Source organism: Lampetra fluviatilis, chromosome 65 (assembly GCF_964198595.1).
Source record: "Lampetra fluviatilis chromosome 65, kcLamFluv1.1, whole genome shotgun sequence".
Taxonomy (NCBI): domain Eukaryota; kingdom Metazoa; phylum Chordata; class Hyperoartia; order Petromyzontiformes; family Petromyzontidae; genus Lampetra; species Lampetra fluviatilis.
The window spans coordinates 3,361,246-3,383,728 of NC_136339.1; the positions used below are offsets into that span (position 1 = coordinate 3,361,246).

General features: G+C 56.9%; 1 protein-coding gene across 1 annotated transcript in view; it reads right to left on the bottom strand.

Moving 5' to 3' along the window:
• Positions 1-309: 309 nt before the first annotated feature.
• The window catches only part of CCDC191 (coiled-coil domain containing 191), a 64,813-nt gene continuing 42,639 nt past the window's right edge, over positions 310-22,483 (bottom strand). Inside the window, exons 14-20 of the mRNA XM_078882421.1 lie at positions 20,947-21,017; positions 18,512-18,594; positions 11,704-11,805; positions 10,344-10,487; positions 4,201-4,353; positions 2,207-2,361; positions 310-566 (exon numbers count right to left, since the gene is read on the bottom strand). Of these exons, the coding sequence (XP_078738547.1) occupies positions 434-566; positions 2,207-2,361; positions 4,201-4,353; positions 10,344-10,487; positions 11,704-11,805; positions 18,512-18,594; positions 20,947-21,017 (841 nt within the window). The 3' untranslated portion in view covers positions 310-433. The remainder of the gene's footprint in view (positions 567-2,206; positions 2,362-4,200; positions 4,354-10,343; positions 10,488-11,703; positions 11,806-18,511; positions 18,595-20,946; positions 21,018-22,483) is intronic.

Sequence of the window (22,483 nt, forward strand, 5' to 3'; positions counted from 1 at the left end):
AAGCAGTCAAAATGCAAACAAAAAGAAACAACTCTGATGATGATAATGATGATATGCACTGTCCTTGAAGTTGATTGGTCCATACCCGAGACAGCTTTTCTTAGAGCCTAGTCTCCATTGGTGTTGGACCAAATGCTTTACCCCGAGCTCTCAATACTCTGATAGTGCGCTGTCTTTGAGTTGTGCGCCTTTTGGCGTCATCTGGTCCAACACCAATGGAGACTAGGCTCTAAGAAAAGCTGTCTCGGGTGTGGACCAATCAACTTCAAGGACAGTGCATATCATTATCATCATCGGAGTAGTTTCTTTTCGTTTGCATTTTGACTGCTTGTGTTGTGGCTATTGCAAACATGATGCCTTGGATAAAGGTGTCAGTTTTTGTAACCAGTTTCAAGGGTACAAACCTACTACTAGCTTCAGAGAAGCGCCGTCACTACGAGCGAAAGTCTGGCAGCAGCTGCGCCACCTTCTTGCGCATCTCCGCCAGTCGCGTCTCCCGCTCCCTCTCTTGACGCGCCAACGCCGGGAGACGCTGCCAAGCAGCGAGCGCCCGGCTCAAGCGCCGTCTGGAGCACGCGCGACAACACACACACACACACAAAGATCCCCCGTGTAGCCTTAACAGACTGTAGGGGCAAGTGCTGTTAGCGAGCACCTATGAAGGCCGGAACGGGACACGAACGAGGGGGTGGGTGGCCAGCACCACGCCCGACCGCCTTTGTCTCCCCAGTGGCGATGTTTACACACCGCACCCGGTACTCATTTCAGGCTGAGTCGACCTAGGGGAGGCCCGGGACCGGTTCAGATAATCGTCACTGATGTTGGCCGTGAGCGGTGAATCGAACTCGCTAACCGATACAAAGACAAAGATCCCCCGTGTAGCCTTAACAGACTGTAGGGGCAAGTGCTGTTAGCGAGCTGCACCTGTGAAGGCCGGAACGGCACACGAGGGGGTGGGTGGCCAGCACCACGCCCGACCGCCTTTGTCTCCCCAGTGGCGATGTTTACACACCGCACCAGGTACTCATTTCAGGCTGAGTCGACCTAGGGGAGGCCCGGGACCGGTTCAGATAATCGTCACTGATGTTGGCCGTGAGCGGTGAATCGAACTCGCTAACCGATACAAAGACAAAGATCCCCCGTGTAGCCTTAACAGACTGTAGGGGCAAGTGCTGTTAGCGAGCTGCACCTGTGAAGGCCGGAACGGCACACGAGGGGGTGGGTGGCCAGCACCACGCCCGACCGCCTTTGTCTCCCCAGTGGCGATGTTTACACACCGCACCAGGTACTCATTTCAGGCTGAGTCGACCTAGGGGAGGCCCGGGACCGGTTCAGATAATCGTCACTGATGTTGGCCGTGAGCGGTGAATCGAACTCGCTAACCGATACAAAGACAAAGATCCCCCGTGTAGCCTTAACAGACTGTAGGGGCAAGTGCTGTTAGCGAGCACCTATGAAGGCCGGAACGGCACACGAGGGGGTGGGTGGCCAGCACCACGCCCGACCGCCTTTGTCTCCCCAGTGGCGATGTTTACACACCGCACCAGGTACTCATTTGAGGCTGAATCGACCTCCTGTGTACCGGGCGAGGTAGTCAACATCTCGCCAAATACAGGCGTCGTCAGGGTCGGCATCGAACCCACGACCTCCCGCGTACCGGGCGAGGTAGTCAACATCTCGCCAGATACAGGCGTCGTCAGGGTCGGGATCGAACCCACGACCTCCCACGCACCGGGCGAGGTAGTCAACATCTCACCATATACAGGCGTCGTCAGGGCCGGGATCGAACCCACGACCTCCCGCGTTCCGGGCGAGGTAGTCAACATCTCGCCAGATACAGGCGTCGTCAGGGTCGGGATCGAACCCACGACCTCCCACGCACCGGGCGAGGTAGTCAACATCTCACCATATACAGGCGTCGTCAGGGCCGGGATCGAACCCACGACCTCCCGCGTTCCGGGCGAGGTAGTCAACATCTCGCCAGATACAGGCGTCGTCAGGGTCGGGATCGAACCCACGACCTCCCGCGTACCGGGCGAGGTAGTCAACATCTCACCATATACAGGCGTCGTCAGGGCCGGGATCGAACCCACGACCTCCGCGCACCAGGCGAGGTAGTCAACATCTCACCAGATACAGGCTTCGTCAGGGTCGGGATCGAACCCACGACCTCCCGCGCACCGGGCGATGAGACACGTGACGTCACCTGTTGGAGTGCTCGATGGCGACCTCCTCCTTCTCCCACAGCGCCAGCCTCTCCTGCGCGGCTACGCCACGCCAGGCGCGGAAGGCTCTCCCCGCGAGTTTCCTGCGGTGCGTCCCGCAAGCCTCCTCCTCCGCGCTCCTCACGCTGCCCACGTACTGCCAGTCGACGGCAGGGGGAAGGGAGGGAGGGACCGCACAACAACGACAAATGAGAGTTTTGAGTGTCTCTTTTGCATCATCATCATCATCATCGTCACCGTCACCGTCATCACGCGAGGATGATAGGGGGCGCGGGGGGGTGTTGGTGACTTTTGCCAATAATAAGGGGAGCCACGGTGGCTAGGAGATGTTAACTACCTCGCCTGGTATACAGGAGGTCGTGGGTTCGATCCCGACCCTGACGACGCCTGCTGCTGTATATTTGGAGTTTGTGTGTCTCTCTCTCATCATCATCATCACGGCGGCGAGGAGATGTTAACTACCTCGCCTGGTATGCAGGAGGTCGTGGGTTTGTTTCCGACCCTGACAATGTCTTCTGTGTATATGGAGTTTGCGTGTCTCTCTCATCATCATCATCACGGTGGCTAGGAGATGTTAACTACCTTGCCTGGTATGCCTCTCTGTGTGTTTCTGTGTGAGTCTCTCTCTGTGTGTCTCTCTCTGTGTGTCTCTCTGTGTCTCTCTGTGTCTCTCTCTCTGTGTGTCTCTCTGTGTGTCTCTCTCTGTGTGTCTATGTGTGTGTCTCTCTCTGTGTGTCTCTCTGCGTCTCTCTCTGTGTGTTTCTGTGTGAGTCTCTCTCTGTGAGTCTCTGTGTTGTCTATCTCTGCTTGTGTGTTTGTCTGTGTGTCTATGTGTGAGTCTCTCTCTCTCTGTGTTTATGTGTTGTGTGTCTCTCTGCTTGTGTGTCTGTCTGTGTGTCTCTCTCTGCTTGTGTGTCTGTCTGTGTGTCTCTCTATGTGTGTCTATGTTGTGTGTCTCTCTGTGTGTCTCTCTCTGTGTGTCTCTGTGTTGTCTCTCTCTGCTTGTGTGTCTCTCTGTGTGTCTCTGTGTTGTCTCTCTCTCTGTGTGTGTCTCTCTCTGTGTGTCTCTCTCTGTGTGTCTCTGTGTTGTCTCTCTCTGCTTGTGTGTCTCTCTGTGTGTCTCTGTGTTGTCTCTCTCTCTGTGTGAGTCTCTCTCTGTGTGTCTCTCTGTGTGTTTCTGTGTGAGTCTCTCTGTGTGTCTCTCTGTGTGTCTCTCTGTGTGTCTCTCTCTGTGTGTCTATGTGTGTGTCTCTCTCTGTGTGTCTCTGTGTTGTCTCTCTCTGCTTGTGTCTGTGTGTCTCCGTGTCTGTGTTTTGTCTCTCTCTCCAATTGAGTTCTACCTGATGACGACTGCTCGTGTTGCAATCGAAACGTCGCATTCTATTATTTAATTTATTTTTCTACCCACGTGACTTTACCGAAAGAACCAAAGAGTATGGATTCCTGCAGTGACGAAAGCTTCAAATCAACATTGAATATCAATTCGTCGTTAAACCGGCCACCACCCGACCCGGCCAATGACTAAGGCGTTTGTCACGTGACCAAAACGTGCCCAACTCGTTCCCAGTTCAGCACACACCGGCTGCGTGTTGGAGCGTAAACCCACGACGTTTGCAACTCGATCGCCGTGACGTTTCGCCGGTGATAACAACAACAACAAAAACAACAACCGGCATCATCAGGCGACAGCCAGACGAGTCGTCGTGGATAAAATCCTCCAAATCTCCGGGCTGCAATAAATGTGGCGTCATCACCTGCTAGCCAATCAGATGCCACGACCATAGGAGATGATGATGGGGGGGCGGGGGGGGGGGGGAGGTAACGTGTTCCATATAAACCGCAATGGATGCCCATTACCGCACCGGGTTATTCGTAGTCAACCAACGCACGCGACACGCGACACGCGTCACCGTGTCGCGACGCGTGTCTCCATCGGCCCCCCGTCGTTGTCGAAGTGCCGCCCGACCGCGCGTACCTTGGTCCAGGCGGCGAGGGCCCTCCCCTGCAAGTGACGTGAGCGGAGGCTCGCGGCCCGGCGCTCCCTCTCCCGGCCCGCGTCGCGAGCCGCAGCGCTCCACGCCAGGACGCAGGCGCGCAGCAACGAGAGCCGGTGGTGCAGCTCCGCCGCCTGGGGTGCGGTGGGGGGTGGGGGGGGAGAGATCGCGTGTGTGGGGGACACGTGGGGGGCAAGTGGGAGACACGTGGGGGACACGTGGGGGATACGTGGGACACGTGGGGACACGTGGGGGACACGTGGGGGACACGTGGGACACGCGGGGATACGTGGGGGACACGTGGGGGACACGTGGGGGACACGTGGGACACGCGGGGATACGTGGGGGACACGTGGGGGACACGTGGGACACGTGGGGGACACGCGGGGGACACGCGGGGGACACGCGGGGGACACGCGGGGGACACGCGGGGGACACGCGGGGGACACGCGGGGGGACACGCGGGGGACACGCGGGGGACACGCGGGGGGACACGCGGGGGAACACGCGGGGGGACACGCGGGGGGACACGTGGGAACACGTGGGGGACACGTGGGAACACGTGGGAACACGTGGGAACACATGGGGGACACGTGGGAACACGTGGGAACACGTGGGAACACGTGGAGGACACGTGGGAACACGTGGGAACACGTGGGGGACACGTGGGAACACGTGGGGGACACGTGGGGGACACGTGGGAACACGTGGGGGACACGTGGGGGACACGTGGGAACACGTGGGAACACGTGGGGGACACGTGGGAACACGTGGGGGACACGTGGGGGACACGTGGGAACACGTGGGACACGTGGGGGACACGTGGGGGACACGCATCAGGCACGTGGGGAACACGCGTACAGCAGCAGCAGCAGCAGCACACGAATGGCTTCAAGTTCGCGGTTTGGTTTAACGGGTTGAGTACTCGAGAAAGAAAAACCCAAAACGGTGGCTAGGAGATGTTGACTACCTCGCCTGGTGTACAGGAGGTCTTGGGTTCGATCCAGACCCTGACGACGCCTGCTGCTGTGTATTTGGAGTTTGCGTCTCTCTCTCTCTCATCATCATCATCACGGTGGCTAGGAGATGTTAACTACCTCGCCTGGTGTACAGGAGGTCTTGGGTTCGATCCAGACCCTGACGACGCCTGCTGCTGTGTATTTGGAGTTTGCGTGTCTCTCTCTCTCATCATCATCACGGTGGCTAGGAGATGTTGACTACCTCGCCTGGTGCACAGGAGGTCGTGGGTTCGATCCCGACCCTGACGACGCCTGCTGCTGTGTATTTGGAGTTTGCGTGTCTCTCTCATCATCATCACAGTGGCTATGAGATGTTGACTACCTCGCCTGGTATACAGGAGGTCGTGGGTTCGATCCCGACCCTGACGACGCCTGCTGCTGTGTATTTGGAGTTTGCGTGTCTCTCTCATCATCATCACAGTGGCTATGAGATGTTGACTACCTCGCCTGGTGTACAGGAGGTCGTGGGTTCGATCCAGACCCTGACGACGCCTGCTGCTGTGTATTTGGAGTTTGCGTGTCTCTCTCTCCGTGGTCGCGTGGCTTTTTCTCCGGGTCATCCGGTTTTCCCCTCCACATTTAGTATCAACGTGCGTTCGGATTATTTGCCCACCACAAATGTCCACGTGATGATGATAAGGCCACTTCGTCGAGCTGTCATTTGTGGCCGGGTCGCTTCTGAAAACGATGCATAGCTCAGCGGGAGCTTAGCTGGTCAAATAAAAATAGTTTAGTTTAGGCTGAGTCGCCCTAGGGGAGGCCCAGGACCAGTTCAGATAATCGCCGGCGTCGGTGTGGTCGGTGGTGGCCGTGAGCGGGAATTTATCTCGGGTCTCTAACCGCAGCAGTGCCGCCACTCCCCGCGGACACACGCACGCACGGTGCACAATCACGTAGACGCTTGTACCCCCGTGGCACACCGCCTGGGAAAGAGGAGCGAGAGAGAGAGCGAGAGAGAGCGAGAGAGAGCGAACCAGCGAGCCAGAGAGAGAGAGGAATCTTTCATTTAAAAAGGGGGGGGGGGGCACATAAAGCAAAGCATTGAAAAAAACAAAAACGAAATGATGAACGAAACAAAGTGCCGTCCACACCGAGCATCTTCTTGTTTCCTCTGATCGTAAAAAAGAAAGAGAGTCAGAGAGAGAACCGGAGAGAGCGAGCGAGCGAGCGAGAGAGAGCGAGAGAGAGAGCGACAGAGCGAGAGAGAGAGTGAGACAGAGAGTGAGTGAGTGAGAGATCGAGTGAGACAGTGAGTGAGTGAGAGAGCGAGCGACAGAGCGAGTGAGAGAGCGAGACAGAGAGTGAGTGAGTGAGAGAGAGACAGAGCGAGACAGAGAGTGAGCGAGCGAGTGAGACAGAGAGTGAGCGAGCGAGTGAGACAGAGAGTGAGCGAGCGAGCGAGTGAGACAGAGAGTGAGTGAGTGAGAGAGCGAGACAGAGAGTGAGTGAGTGAGAGAGAGACAGAGCGAGACAGAGAGTGAGCGAGCGAGTGAGACAGAGAGTGAGCGAGCGAGTGAGACAGAGAGTGAGCGAGCGAGCGAGTGAGACAGAGAGTGAGTGAGTGAGAGAGCGAGCGAGAGAGAGCGAGAGAGATCGAGTGAGACAGAGAGTGAGTGAGAGAGTAAGCGAGAGAGTGAGTGAGTGAGTGAGACAGAGAGTGAGCGAGCGAGCGAGTGAGACAGAGAGTGAGTGAGTGAGTGAGCGAGAGAGAGAGTGAGCGAGCGAGCGAGTGAGACAGAGAGTGAGCGAGCGAGTGAGCGAGAGAGAGAGTGAGCGAGCGAGTGAGACAGAGAGTGAGCGAGCGAGCGAGACAGAGAGTGAGCGAGCGAGTGAGTGAGACAGAGAGTGAGCGAGCGAGTGAGACAGAGAGTGAGCGAGCGAGCGAGACAGAGAGTGAGCGAGCGAGTGAGACAGTGAGTGAGTGAGAGAGTAAGCGAGAGAGTGAGTGAGTGAGTGAGACAGAGAGTGAGTGAGTGAGAGAGAGACAGAGCGAGACAGAGAGTGAGCGAGCGAGTGAGCGAGACAGAGAGTGAGCGAGAGAGTGAGTGAGTGAGTGAGACAGAGAGTGAGTGAGTGAGAGAGAGACAGAGCGAGACAGAGAGTGAGCGAGCGAGTGAGCGAGACAGAGAGTGAGCGAGTGAGACAGAGAGTGAGCGAGTGAGACAGAGAGTGAGCGAGCGAGCGAGACAGAGAGTGAGTGAGTGAGTGAGCGAGAGAGAGAGTGAGCGAGTGAGCGAGAGAGAGAGTGAGCGAGCGAGTGAGCGAGACAGAGAGTGAGCGAGTGAGACAGAGAGTGAGCGAGCGAGTGAGACAGAGAGTGAGCGAGCGAGCGAGACAGAGAGTGAGCGAGTGAGACAGAGAGTGAGCGAGCGAGTGAGACAGAGAGTGAGCGAGCGAGCGAGACAGAGAGTGAGCGAGTGAGACAGAGAGTGAGCGAGCGAGTGAGACAGAGAGTGAGCGAGCGAGCGAGACAGAGAGTGAGCGAGCGAGTGAGACAGAGAGTGAGCGAGTGAGACAGAGAGTGAGCGAGCGAGACAGAGAGTGAGCGAGTGAGACAGAGAGTGAGCGAGCGAGCGAGACAGAGAGTGAGTGAGTGAGTGAGCGAGAGAGAGAGTGAGCGAGTGAGCGAGAGAGAGAGTGAGCGAGCGAGTGAGCGAGACAGAGAGTGAGCGAGTGAGACAGAGAGTGAGCGAGCGAGTGAGACAGAGAGTGAGCGAGCGAGCGAGACAGAGAGTGAGCGAGTGAGACAGAGAGTGAGCGAGCGAGTGAGACAGAGAGTGAGCGAGCGAGCGAGACAGAGAGTGAGCGAGTGAGACAGAGAGTGAGCGAGCGAGTGAGACAGAGAGTGAGCGAGTGAGACAGAGAGTGAGCGAGCGAGCGAGACAGAGAGTGAGCGAGTGAGACAGAGAGTGAGCGAGCGAGTGAGACAGAGAGTGAGCGAGCGAGTGAGACAGAGAGTGAGCGAGCGAGTGAGACAGTGAGTGAGTGAGAGAGTAAGCGAGAGAGTGAGTGAGTGAGACAGAGAGTGAGTGAGTGAGAGAGAGACAGAGCGAGACAGAGAGTGAGCGAGCGAGTGAGACAGAGAGTGAGTGAGTGAGCGAGAGAGAGAGTGAGCGAGCGAGCGAGTGAGACAGAGAGTGAGCGAGTGAGACAGAGAGTGAGTGAGTGAGTGAGCGAGAGAGAGAGTGAGTGAGTGAGCGAGAGAGAGAGTGAGCGAGCGAGTGAGCGAGACAGAGAGTGAGTGAGTGAGAGAGAGACAGAGCGAGACAGAGAGTGAGCGAGCGAGTGAGCGAGACAGAGAGTGAGTGAGTGAGAGAGAGACAGAGCGAGACAGAGAGTGAGCGAGCGAGTGAGCGAGACAGAGAGTGAGCGAGTGAGACAGAGAGTGAGTGAGTGAGAGAGAGACAGAGCGAGACAGAGAGTGAGCGAGCGAGTGAGCGAGACAGAGAGTGAGCGAGTGAGACAGAGAGTGAGCGAGCGAGTGAGACAGAGAGTGAGCGAGCGAGCGAGACAGAGAGTGAGCGAGCGAGTGAGACAGTGAGTGAGTGAGAGAGTAAGCGAGAGAGTGAGTGAGTGAGACAGAGAGTGAGTGAGTGAGAGAGAGACAGAGCGAGACAGAGAGTGAGCGAGCGAGTGAGACAGAGAGTGAGTGAGTGAGCGAGAGAGAGAGTGAGCGAGCGAGCGAGTGAGACAGAGAGTGAGCGAGTGAGACAGAGAGTGAGTGAGTGAGTGAGCGAGAGAGAGAGTGAGTGAGTGAGCGAGAGAGAGAGTGAGCGAGCGAGTGAGCGAGACAGAGAGTGAGTGAGTGAGAGAGAGACAGAGCGAGACAGAGAGTGAGCGAGCGAGTGAGCGAGACAGAGAGTGAGTGAGTGAGAGAGAGACAGAGCGAGACAGAGAGTGAGCGAGCGAGTGAGCGAGACAGAGAGTGAGCGAGTGAGACAGAGAGTGAGTGAGTGAGAGAGAGACAGAGCGAGACAGAGAGTGAGCGAGCGAGTGAGCGAGACAGAGAGTGAGCGAGTGAGACAGAGAGTGAGCGAGCGAGTGAGACAGAGAGTGAGCGAGCGAGCGAGACAGAGAGTGAGCGAGCGAGTGAGACAGTGAGTGAGTGAGAGAGTAAGCGAGAGAGTGAGTGAGTGAGACAGAGAGTGAGTGAGTGAGAGAGAGACAGAGCGAGACAGAGAGTGAGCGAGCGAGTGAGCGAGACAGAGAGTGAGCGAGTGAGACAGAGAGTGAGCGAGCGAGTGAGACAGAGAGTGAGCGAGCGAGTGAGACAGTGAGTGAGTGAGAGAGTAAGCGAGAGAGTGAGTGAGTGAGACAGAGAGTGAGTGAGTGAGAGAGAGACAGAGCGAGACAGAGAGTGAGCGAGCGAGTGAGACAGAGAGTGAGCAAGCGAGTGAGCGAGAGAGAGAGCGAGCGAGCGACAGAGCGAGCGTTCACGGCCGTGCCAAACGCGCCGGGCACCGAGATGTTTGCGATTCAAGCGCATGCCCTGCCTGCAATGCTTCCACTCCCCAGCACCCCCCCCCCCTCCAGCCCCCCCTCCGCCCACCATCCAATCTCCTCCACGTAATCCCCGCCACAGCGGAGCTGCGGACAAACGGAGAACGTCCGTCCGGTGCGACAGGGGGATTTGTGCGAGGCCTCGTGCGTGTCCGACATTCAGACGTTTAAAGCGCTAAGCCACGATCCTACACCGCCCCCCCCCCTCCCCCGGTACATCCCTTCAAACTCGTACAAGTTGCCCGCGTGTCAGCGCCCCAGGTTGTTTGTTGTTGTTGTTGTCGGTTTGCTCCTACTGCTGCTTTATACAGGGCGCTTCAAAAAAATGTTAACACTTCATTCTCTCCGCCCCTGCCCCCCTCTCTATATTTAAGGCACCGTCACAGAAATGACCTCTCTCTCTTTGTGCCGATACGTGTTCTCTCTCTCTCTGTGTGTCCTTGTGATGTCTGTCCGCTTGTGTGTCTGTCTATAGTTTTCTAGTTAGATTTTTGTTGCTATTTCTTTTATGCCTGATGATGATGGCTTGTGTTGCAATCGAAACGTCGTAATATGCTACGTGGGGGGGGGCGGGGCATGGCGTTGGCTCCGCCCACATCTCTCACCCTCCGGCTGTCATGCGCGTGGCGGACCAGCAGCGCCAGCGGTCGCAGGCCGAACCGTAGCAGCAGGCGGCGGCGGCGGTGGCCGTCAGCGGCCTCCTCCAAGCGGCCGCGGCGCTCCGTCCGGCGGGCCTGCTCCTCCGCCCTCTGCGGGAGGATCGGAATCGGGACGTCGATTTAAATTTTACCAGATGACGCCATGTGAGACTGGGCTCTAAGGAAAGCTGTCTCGGGTGTGGACCAATCAACTTCAAGGACAGTGCATGCATTATCAGAGTTGTGTTTTTTGTTTGCATTATGACTGCAGGTATTGTGGTCAATGCAAACATGACTCCTCGTAAAAAAGGTGTCAGTTTTGTTGCCAGATAGAAGGGTTAAAAAACCAATTATCATATTTTGCTACTGGCAAATGAGGTTTCAATGGTGTAAATGCTTCAACCCCGAGCTCTCATACTCTGATGGTGCGTTGTCTTTGAGTTGTGCGCCTTTTGGCGTCATCTGGTCCAACCCATGTGAGACTAGGCTCTAAGAAAAGCTGTCTCGGGTGTGGACCAATCAACTTCAAGGACAGTGCATACATTATCAGAGTTGTGTTTTTTGTTTGCATTATGACTGCAGGTATTGTGGTCTATGCAAACATGACTCCTCGTAAAAAAGGTGTCAGTTTTGTTGCCAGATAAAAGGGTTAAAAAAACAATTATCATATTTTTTCTTCTGGCAAATGAGGTACCAATGGTGATGAGCCAAATAAAAAAATAAAATAAAATAAAAGTTTATCTGACACGCAATGTTCATTATGAATTAAATATCACTTTGACGATCACGTACTGTGTGTGAGCCAGTGGAAACTCGACGAAGGGATCTCGGATGTAGCTCTGTTATATCCGCTTTCCGTGGGCCGATCTTAACAGGAAGTGCTGCCCTCTACTGAGTGTCGACCAGAGGTCACTCAAGGAAGCGAACTCAGATGTAGCTCTGTCATATCCGCTTCTGTGGGTTGATCTCTAACAGGAAGTGCTGCTCTCTACTGAGTGTAGACCAGAGGTCACTTAAGGAAGAGAACTCAGATGTAGCTCTGTTATATTCGCTTCTGTGGGCCGATCTCCAACAGGAAGTGCTGCCCTCTACTGTGTGTCAGAGGTAGCTCTGCCACATCCACTTCCGCGGGTTTCCGTTCTCCGACACGAAGGGTCCCGCCGTTCCGCCAGATTCTTGGTCCCATGACGCGATGCGATAGCGCCATCCGCATGACACTGCCTAAATTTATTTACGTAATATAAACGTGTGTATATTTTAAAGGGCAATTGTTCGCAAGCGTCTGCGAGCTTAGATAAGCCGCCGGGCTTGTGGGGGATGACCTCACCAGCTTCTGCAATCGCCTCTCCTCCTTCCGTCTCTCCGCCTCTGCCCGTCTCTCCGACTCCTCACTCCGCTGTTTCTCCTCTTCCAGCGCCCGCATTTGCATCTGCGCCGGAGGAACACAAAGACAAAGATCCCCCGGATGGCCTCGGCATGCTGTTGGGGGCAAGTGCCGTTGGTTGGTGAGCAGCACCTACGAAGGCCGGCACGGAGGCGACTTTGTCTCCCCGCTGGCGATGATTTACTACACACCGTGCCGGGTAGTCGTTCGAGGCCGAGTCGACCTAGGGGAGGCCCGGGACCGGTTCCAGATAATCGTCACCGGGTGTTGGGGGGGGGTGCGTGCGTGAGCGGGAATCGAACTCGGGTCGCCGCGAACACACAGACAGACAAAGATCCCCCGAGTAGCCTTAACAGACTATATTCTAAGGTTTTTGGGTAAAGTCACGTAGGTAAAACATTTTAATTAATAAAAGTAAAATGAAATAAAAAATAAAAATCACGACGTTTCGGAGGCAACACAAGCTTCCGTCTTCAGGTGGAATGTTTTTCCCTACGTGACTTTACCGAAAAACCTACGAATATGAATCCTTAACAGACTGTTGGGGCAAGTGCTGTTAGCAAGCAGCACCTAACCCTAACTAAATTTGAGAGAGAGACAAAACACAGACACGGAGACACACAGACAGACACACACGCAGAGAGAGACACACACAGAGACACACAGAGAGAGACACACAACATAGACACACAGACAGACACACACGCAGAGAGAGACACAGAGAGAGACACACAGAGAGAGACACACAACATAGACACACAGACAGACACACACGCAGAGAGAGACACAGAGAGAGACACACAGAGAGAGACACACAACATAGACACACAGACAGACACACAAGCAGAGAGAGACACACACAGAGACACACAGAGAGAGACACACAACATAGACACACAGACAGACACACAAGCAGAGAGAGACAGAGAGAGACACACAGAGAGAGACACACAACATAGACACACAGACAGACACACAAGCAGAGAGAGAGACACAGAGAGAGACACAGAAACACACAACATAGACACACACAAACACAGAGACAGACACACACAGAGAGACACACAGAGAGAGAGAGACAAACACACAGATAGAGACACACAGAGACACAGAGAGAGAGAGACAAACACACAGATAGAGACACACACAGAGTGACACACACAACATAGACACACACAAGCAGATAGAGACAAACACAGAGACAGACACGCACAGAGACACACAGAGAGAGAGAGACAAACACACAAATAGAGACACACAGAGTGACACACACAACATAGACACACACAAGCAGATAGAGACAAACACAGAGACATTTTTTTATTTTTATTATTTTATTATGTTTTATTCGTATTAGTTTATTATTTTTATTTTTATTATTTTTACTTTTATTCTTTTATCACTTCCATTCTACGTGACGACTTTACCGAAAGAACCAAGAAGATGAAATGCAGCCTTGCCGCCCGCGATAAGACGGGAAGTCAGCGCACAAACCCTCCCACCTCCCCCCCCCTGCCCCCCCCCTCGGCCGATTTGTCTCCGAACTCCGTTGCCAATTGGCCACTGGGGAGGGGAGGGGGTCGAGTTTAGAATGCAAAGAACGTGGCCGCAGCTGCGGCCGTGATAAGACGCGCTGCCCATCGTTGAAAATTGTACATCTTGCGTGCATGATACAAATGGTGTGCCTTTACCCCCAAGACGTGCCCTCGTTGCTAATCGTGGTTTATGTGTTTTTCTCTTCCCCCCCTCCCCCCGCCCGCCTCGCTCTCTCTCTCTCCTCCCTTCTCTCCGAAGACGTAAAATGCCCCCGCGTTTGAGAGCGTTTCGCGCGGCGCAGCGCCGCGCTCGTTTCGTCCGTTGTTCATCCGCGTTTATTTATTAGGCCGCTGCGGTGGCTGTAAGATGTTGACTACCTCGCCCGGTACGCGGGAGGTCGTGGGTTCGATCCCAACCCTAACGCCACGGTGAGATTGGAGATGTTAACTACCTCGCCTGGTGTACAGGAGGTCGTGGGTTCGATCCTGACCCTGACGCCTGCTTATTATTTGGTTCTTTCGGTTAAGTCACGTCTAAAGATAAAATAATAAATTAAATTAAATAATAGAATACGACGTTTCGATTGCAACACAAGCAATCATCATCAGGTATAATGAAATAGCGACATAATATCTAACCAGAAAACTATAGACAGACATATTAGCAGACAGATGATGATGGTGATGATGGTGATGGTAATGATGATGGTGGTGATGATGATGATGGTGATGATGACAGTGGTGATGGTGATGTAATATGTCTGTCTATAGTTTTCTGGTTAGATATTATGTCGCTATTTCATTATACCTGATGATGATTGCTTGTGTTGCAATCGAAACGTCGTATTCTATTATTTAATTTAATTTATTATTTTATCTTTAGACGTGACTTAACCGAAAGAACCAAATAATAATTCCTGCAGTCACGAAAGTTCTAAAATTAAGCCTGACGCCTGCTCTACATTTGAAGTTTGCGTGTCTCTCTATCTCATCATCATCACGGTGGCTGGGAGATGTTGACAACCTCGCCTGGTACGCAGGAGGTCGTGGGTTCGATCCCAACCCTGACACCGTCACTATGGTCGTTGTCCGTCCCGCTTAGCGCGTGTGCGTAGTGCAGGTTGCGCTTTTTACCGCACCGCGCGGAGGTGCCGGGGAAGGGATAATGGTGGTGATGATGAGATGTTGATGGTGATGATAGTGGTTATGGTGATGGTGGTGATGTAGATGATGATGGTGGTGATGATGATGATGATGATGGTAGCGGTGATGGTGGTGATGTAGATGATGATAATGATAGTGAGGGTGGTGGTGATGATGATAGTGGTGGTGGTAGTGGTGATGGTGGTGATGGTGATGATGATGATAGTGGTGTTGGTAGTGGTTGATAGTGGTGATGTAGATGATGATGTTGGTGGTGATGTAGATGATGATGGTGGTGGTGAATGTGGTGGTGATGATGATGATGATAGTGGTGGTGGTAGCGGTGATGGTGGTGATGTAGATGATGATGATAGTGAGGGTGGTGGTGATGATGATAGTGGTGGTGGTAGTGGTGATGGTGGTGATGGAGATGATGATGATAGTGAGGGTGGTGGTAATGATGATGGTGGTGATGATGATGATAGTGGTGATGTAGATGATGATGGTAGTGGTGATGGTGATGATGGTGATGGTAATGATGATGGTGGTGATGATGATGATGGTGATGATGACAGTGGTGATGGTGATGTAGATGATGATGATAGTGGTGATGTAGATGATGATGGTGATGGTGGTGATGATGATAGTGGTCGTGGTGATGGTGATGATGATGATGGTGGTGGTAGCAGTGATGATGATGATGATGTAGATGAGGATGATGATGGTGATGTAGGTGATGATGGTGGTGATGTAGATGATGATGATGGTGGTGAAGATGGTGGTGAAGATGGTGGTGATGTAGATGATGATGATAGTGAGGGCGGTGATGATGATCATGATGGTGGTGATGTAGATGATGATGATGATAGTGGTGGTGATGATGATGATGATGATAGTGGTGATGTAGATGATGATGATGATAGTGGTGTTGGTAGTGATGATGATGATGATGATTGTGGTGATGTAGATGATGATGATGATAGTGGTGATGGTAGTGATGATGATGATAGTGGTGATGTAGATGATGACGATGACGGCGCAGATGACGCGAGCGAACACGACGAGGACTACGTCGCCTTTCTCCTCGCCGCCCGTCGCTCCGCCGCGTTGCCACGAACGCGGCCGCCCCCGTACGGTGGCGAGCGAAACACGCAACGCACGTCACGACAACACGTGCTTGCGCAATACAATCTCGTTGTTCGCTGCGATCGCTAAATCCCGCGGGGGAATGTCCCGTCAGCTCGCCCCCGATGCCGCCAACTCATTCTCATTCCGCGACCAACGCAAGGCGCTCCCCCATCAGCGCACACCGGCACGGCCGTCACCGCCGCCGATTCAGAAGTGGGGGCGAATTTGAGGACAACACGGAGGTCATGAGCAGAAGGGAGGGAGGGAGGGGAGGGGGGGAGGGGGGGAGGGAGGGAGGGGAGGGAGGGAGGGGGGAGGGGGGAGGGAGGGGGGAGGGGGGAGGGAGGGAGTGGAGGGAGGGGGGGGGTCGGAGGGGGCAGAAGGGGGAGGGAGGAAGGGAGGGAGGGGGGAGGGAGGGGGGAGGGAGGGGGGAGGGGGGGAGGGGAGGGGGGAGGGAGGGGAGGGGGGGAGGGGAGGGGGGGAGGGTCAGAGGGGGCAGAAGGGGGAGGGGGGAAGGGAACAGAGGGAAGGAGGAAGGGAGGGGAGGGAGGGGGAGCCGATGGCTGGGATCGAGTTCGAGATGTCATCGATGGCCGATGCCGGTGATGCCACCACCGCAAACACCACCACCACCACCACCATCACCGGCACAACCACCACCACCACCACCGTCGCCACCACCACAACCACCACCACCGTAACTACCACAACACACCACCACTACCGTCACCACCACAACCACCACCACCGCCGCCACCACTACCGTCAAAACCACAACCACCACCGCCACCACAAGCACCAACAACAACAACAACCGCCATTCGCCACTAAGTGGCGGTGACGTCACCACGACGCCTGTGCCAGGCCAAGTGCACCTTGAGGCCACGTGAAGTGTCGAACGCCCGCTGGCAGGAGGTCACGGGGCAGACCCAGCAGGTGCCACGGGTCGACCGACTGAGATGACCGAGATAACCATCTACCGCGCCACAACCACCACCACAACCACCACCACAACCACCACCACAACCACCACCACAACCCCATCGCCATGGGGCAAGCGCCGTTAGCGAGCACCATTTCCTACGAAGCAGAGGTCGCAAACGGGTTTTGATTCCTTACCCGTACCCGGCCGATGGACGGGTAGGGTACGGGTATCGGGTACCCGATTGCGACCTCTGGGATGAAGCCACGTTGCAGGCGCGGGTGGGTTGATTCTAGGAACTTGAATTGTGAGAAGAGACAAGACGTTGGGAAATGAGTGACAATCACGGTGACTCACCAGTGACTCACGGCCTACCCGTACCCGTACCCGGCCGCACCAGGGTCGCAAACGGGTACGCGTACCCGGCCGGGTACGGGTATCGGGTATCGGGTAGGGTACGGGTATCGTGTAGGGTACGGGTATCGTGTAGGGTACGGGTATCGTGTAGGGTACGGGTATCGGGTAGGGTACGGGTATCGGGTAGGGTACGGGTATCGGGTAGGGTACGGGTATCGGGTAGGGTACGGGTATCGTGTAGGGTACGGGTATCGGGTAGGGTACGGGTATCGGGTAGGGTACGGGTATCGGGTAGGGTACGGGTATCGGGTACCCGGTTGCGACTTCTGCTACGAAGGCCGTCACACAGCGCGAGGGGGTGGGTGGCCAGCGCCTCGCATCAACACACACACACACAGCGATACGCACAGGTAAAACAGACAAAGATCAACCCCCCCCCCCCACCCCGTGTAGCCTTCGCAAACTGCTGGGGCAAGTGCCGTTAGCGAGCAGCAGCAGCGCCTACGAATCCGTCACGGAGCCCGTGCGGCTGGAGTTCCCAATGCGACGAGCGAGCGAGCTAGTGGGTGAGTGAGCGAGCGAGCGGGTGAGTGAGCCGGTGAGTGAGCGAGCGAGCGGGTGAGTGAGCGGGTGAGTGAGCGAGCGAGCGGGTGAGTGAGCGGGTGAGTGAGCGAGCGAGCGGGTGAGTGAGCGGGTGAGTGAGCGAGCGAGCGGGTGAGTGAGCGAGCGGGTGAGCGAGTGGGCGAGCGAGCGGGTGAGCGAGCTAGTGGGTGAGTGAGCGAGCGAGCGGGTGAGCGAGCGAGCGAGCGGGGTGAGCGAGTGGGCGAGCTAGTGAGCGAGCGAGCGGGTGAGTGAGCGAGCGAGCGGGTGAGCGAGCGAGCGGGTGGGTGAGTGAGCGAGCTAGTGGGTGAGCGAGCGAGCGAGCGGGTGGGCGAGCGAGCGGGTGAGCGAGTGGGCGAGCGAGCGGGTGAGCGAGCTAGTGGGTGAGTGAGCGAGCGAGCGGTGTGAGCGAGCGAGCGGTGTGAGCGAGTGGGCGAGCTAGTGAGCGAGCGAGCGGGTGAGTGAGCGAGCGAGCGGGTGAGCGAGCGAGCGGGTGAGTGAGCGAGCGAGCGGGTGGGTGAGCGAGCGAGCGGGTGAGCGAGTGGGCGAGCTAGTGAGCGAGCGAGCGGGTGAGCGAGCGAGCGGGTGAGCGAGCGAGCGGGGTGAGCGAGTGGGCGAGCGGGTGAGTGAGCGAGCGAGCGGGTGAGCGAGCGGGCGAGCGAGCGGGTGAGCGAGTGGGCGAGCTAGTGAGCGAGCGAGCGGGTGAGCGAGCGAGCGGGGTGAGCGAGCGGGTGAGCGAGCGAGCGAGCGGGTGAGCGAGCGAGCGGGGTGAGCGAGTGGGCGAGCGGGTGAGTGAGCGAGTGAGCGGGTGAGCGAGCGGGCGAGCGAGCGGGGTGAGCGAGTGGGCGAGCTAGTGAGCGAGCGAGCGGGGTGAGCGAGCGAGCGGGTGAGCGAGCGGGCGAGCGAGCGGGGCGAGCGAGCGAGCGGGCGGGCGAGCGGGCGAGCGAGCGGGCGGGCGAGCGGGTGAGCGAGCGAGCGGGTGAGCGAGCGAGCGGGTGAGCGGGTGAGCGAGCGAGCGGGGTGAGCGAGGATGTGTTCACGGCCGCGGGTGAGCGTGTTGCGGTACCAGGCGCTCGTCCTCCCGCCGCTTCCTCCTCTCCTCCAGCTCCTTCTTGCGACTTGCACGCGACGCGGCGCGCTCCTCCATGGCTGCCGACGGGACACGCGACGGGACACGCAACGGGACAGGCGACGGGACAGGCGACGGGACACCCAATAAGACACTCAACGAGACACGCAACGGGACAGGCGACGGGACACCCAATAAGACACTCAACGGGACACCCAATGAGACACGCGACGGGACACCCAATAAGACACTCAACGGGACACTCAAAGGGACACGCAATGGGACAGGCGACGGGACACCCAATAAGACACCCAACGGGACACGCAACGGGACAGGCGACGGGACACCCAATAAGACACCCAACGGGACACGCAACGGGACAGGCGACGGGACACCCAATAAGACACTCAACGGGACACCCAATGAGACACGCGACGGGACACCCAATAAGACACTCAACGGGACACGCAACGGGACAGGCGACGGGACACCCAATAAGACACTCAACGGGACACTCAACGAGACACGCAACGGGACAGGCGACGGGACACCCAATAAGACACTCAACGGGACACGCGACGGGACAGGCGACGGGACACCCAATAAGACACCCAATGGGACAGGCAACGGGACAGGCGACGGGACACCCAATAAGACACTCAATGGGACACGCAACGGGACAGGCGACGGGACACCCAATAAGACACTCAACGGGACACCCAATGAGACACGCGACGGGACACCCAATAAGACACTCAACAGGACAGGCGACGGGACACCCAATAAGACACTCAACGAGACACGCGACGGGACAGGCGACGGGACACCCAATAAGACACTCAACGAGACACGCGACGGGACAGGCGACGGGACACCCAATAAGACACTCAACGGGACACCCAATGAGACACGCAACGGACACCCAATAAGACACTCAACGGGACACTCAAAGGGACACGCAATGGGACAGGCGACGGGACACCCAATAAGACACCCAACGGGACACGCAACGGGACAGGCGACGGGACACCCAATAAGACACCCAACGGGACAGGCAACGGGACAGGCGACGGGACACCCAATAAGACACTCAATGGGACACGCAACGGGACAGGCGACGGGACACCCAATAAGACACCCAACGGGACACGCAACGGGACAGGCGACGGGACACCCAATAAGACACCCAACGGGACAGGCAACGGGACAGGCGACGGGACACCCAATAAGACACTCAATGGGACACGCAACGGGACAGGCGACGGGACACCCAATAAGACACCCAACGGGACACGCAACGGGACAGGCGACGGGACACCCAATAAGACACCCAACGGGACACGCAACGGGACAGGCGACAGGACACCCAATAAGACACTCAACGGGACAGGCAACGGGACAGGCGACGGGACACCCAATAAGACACTCAACGGGACACCCAATGAGACACGCGACGGGACACCCAATAAGACACTCAACGGGACAGGCGACGGGACACCCAATAAGACACTCAACGAGACACGCGACGGGACAGGCGACGGGACACCCAATAAGACACTCAACGAGACACGCGACGGGACAGGCGACGGGACACCCAATAAGACACTCAACGGGACACCCAATGAGACACGCAACGGGACACCCAATAAGACACTCAACGGGACACTCAAAGGGACACGCAATGGGACAGGCGACGGGACACCCAATAAGACACCCAACGGGACACGCAACGGGACAGGCGACGGGACACCCAATAAGACACCCAACGGGACACGCAACGGGACAGGCGACGGGACACCCAATAAGACACTCAACGGGACACCCAATGAGACACGCGACGGGACACCCAATAAGACACTCAACGGGACACGCAACGGGACAGGCGACGGGACACCCAATAAGACACTCAACGGGACACTCAACGAGACACGCAACGGGACAGGCAACGGGACACCCAATAAGACACTCAACGGGACACGCGACGGGACACGCGACGGGACACCCAATAAGACACTCAACGGGACACGCAACGGGACACCCAGCGGGACACGCAAATAAAGGGACACGCGTAAACGCAACGGGACACGGAGACACAGCGTCCGTGGGTGTGCGCTAATATCAATACTCTGATGATGATGATGATCGTTGTCGTGAGACATCGCAGTGCGAGGGGGTGCGGGGCTGTCCGCTGTGGTGGCCGCGCTATTCATTAGCGGACGGGGCCCCGACTTACTCCCCGGTGATCTACGTCCATCGGAACAGAACATTTCTCATCTTCACATCCCGTAATGTTAGGCCGTGACCTTACGACCTGACCCCTCTCCCCCCTCCTCCCTCCCGCCGCAAACTAACGTCAATGCCGTCCCCCCCCACCTCCCCACCAGCCCCCCACGCCCACCGGGCCCCGGCTCACGCCACCCACAATCCTTCACCTTGAACCACCCGGTGGGCTGCGGACGGAGGGTGCCACTTGGCAGGCAGCTCTTCGGATTCGACGGCCCTCCTGCCGGAGATCGCACGGCACAGCAGAGACAAAGATTGTCACCCCCCCCCCACCCCACCCACCCCACCCCCCACCCCCCACTCACCCCCCCCCCACCCCCCCGGACCGCCCGCGTGGCCTTCAACAGACCGCGGGTTGCAAGCGCTGTTAGCGAGCGGCACACCAAGGCGTGGGTGGCCACCAGAGGTCGCAAACGGGTTTTGATTCCTTACCCGTACCCGGCCGCACCAGGGTCGCAAATGGGTTTTGATTCCTTACCCGTACCCGGCCGCACCAGGGTCGCAAACGGGTACCCGTACCTGTACCCGGCCGGGTACGGGTTGCCGTTCCCTACCCGTACCCTACCCGAAATGAGTGACAAACGGTTACTCATCAGTGACTCACGGCCTACCCGTACCCGTACCCGGCCGCACCAGGGTCGCAAACGGGTACCCGTACCCGGCCGTACCCGTACCCTACCCGTACCCGGCCGATGGACGGGTAGGGTACGGGTATAGGGTACCCGATTGCGACCTCTGGGATGAAGCCACGTTGCAGGCACGGGTGGGTTGATTCTAGGAACTTGAATTGTGAGAAGAGACAAGACGTTGGGAAATGAGTGACAAACGGCGACTCACCAGTGACTCACAGCCTACCTGTACCCGGCCGCACCAGGGTCGCAAACGGGTACTCGTACCCGGCAGGGTACAGGTAGCCGGGTATCGGGTAGGGTACGGGTATCGGGTACCCGGTTGCGACCTCTGGTGGCCACCACGACCCACTCTTTCACCCACCCACTCTCTGACCCACCCACCCTCTCACTCACCCACCCACCCACCCTCTCACCCACCCACTCACCCACCCCTCTCACCCACCCACTCTCTCACCCACCCATCCACCCACCCAATCTCTCACCCACCCAACCACACACTAACTCAACCACTCTCTCACCCACCCACCCACCCACTCTCTCACCCACCCATCCACCCACACACTCACCCACCCACCCACACTCTCACTCTCTCACCCATCCACCCCTCTCACCCACCCACTCTCTCACCCACCCATCCACCCACACACTCACTCACCCACTCTCTCACCCACCCACCCACCCTCTCACCCACCCACTCTCTCACCCATCCACCCACACACTCACTCACCAACTCTCTTACCCACCCATCCACCCACACACTCACTCACTCACCCACCCATCCACCCACACACTCACTCACCCACACACTCACTCACCCACCCACCCATCCACCCACACACTCACTCACCCACCCATCCACCCACCCACACACTCACTCACCCACCCACCCACCCATCCACCCACACACTCACTCACCCACACACTCACTCACCCACTCTCTCACCCACCCATCCACCCACACACCCTCTCACCCACCCATCCACCCACCCATCCACCCACACACTCACTCACCCACCCACCCATCCACCCACACACTCACTCACCCACACACTCA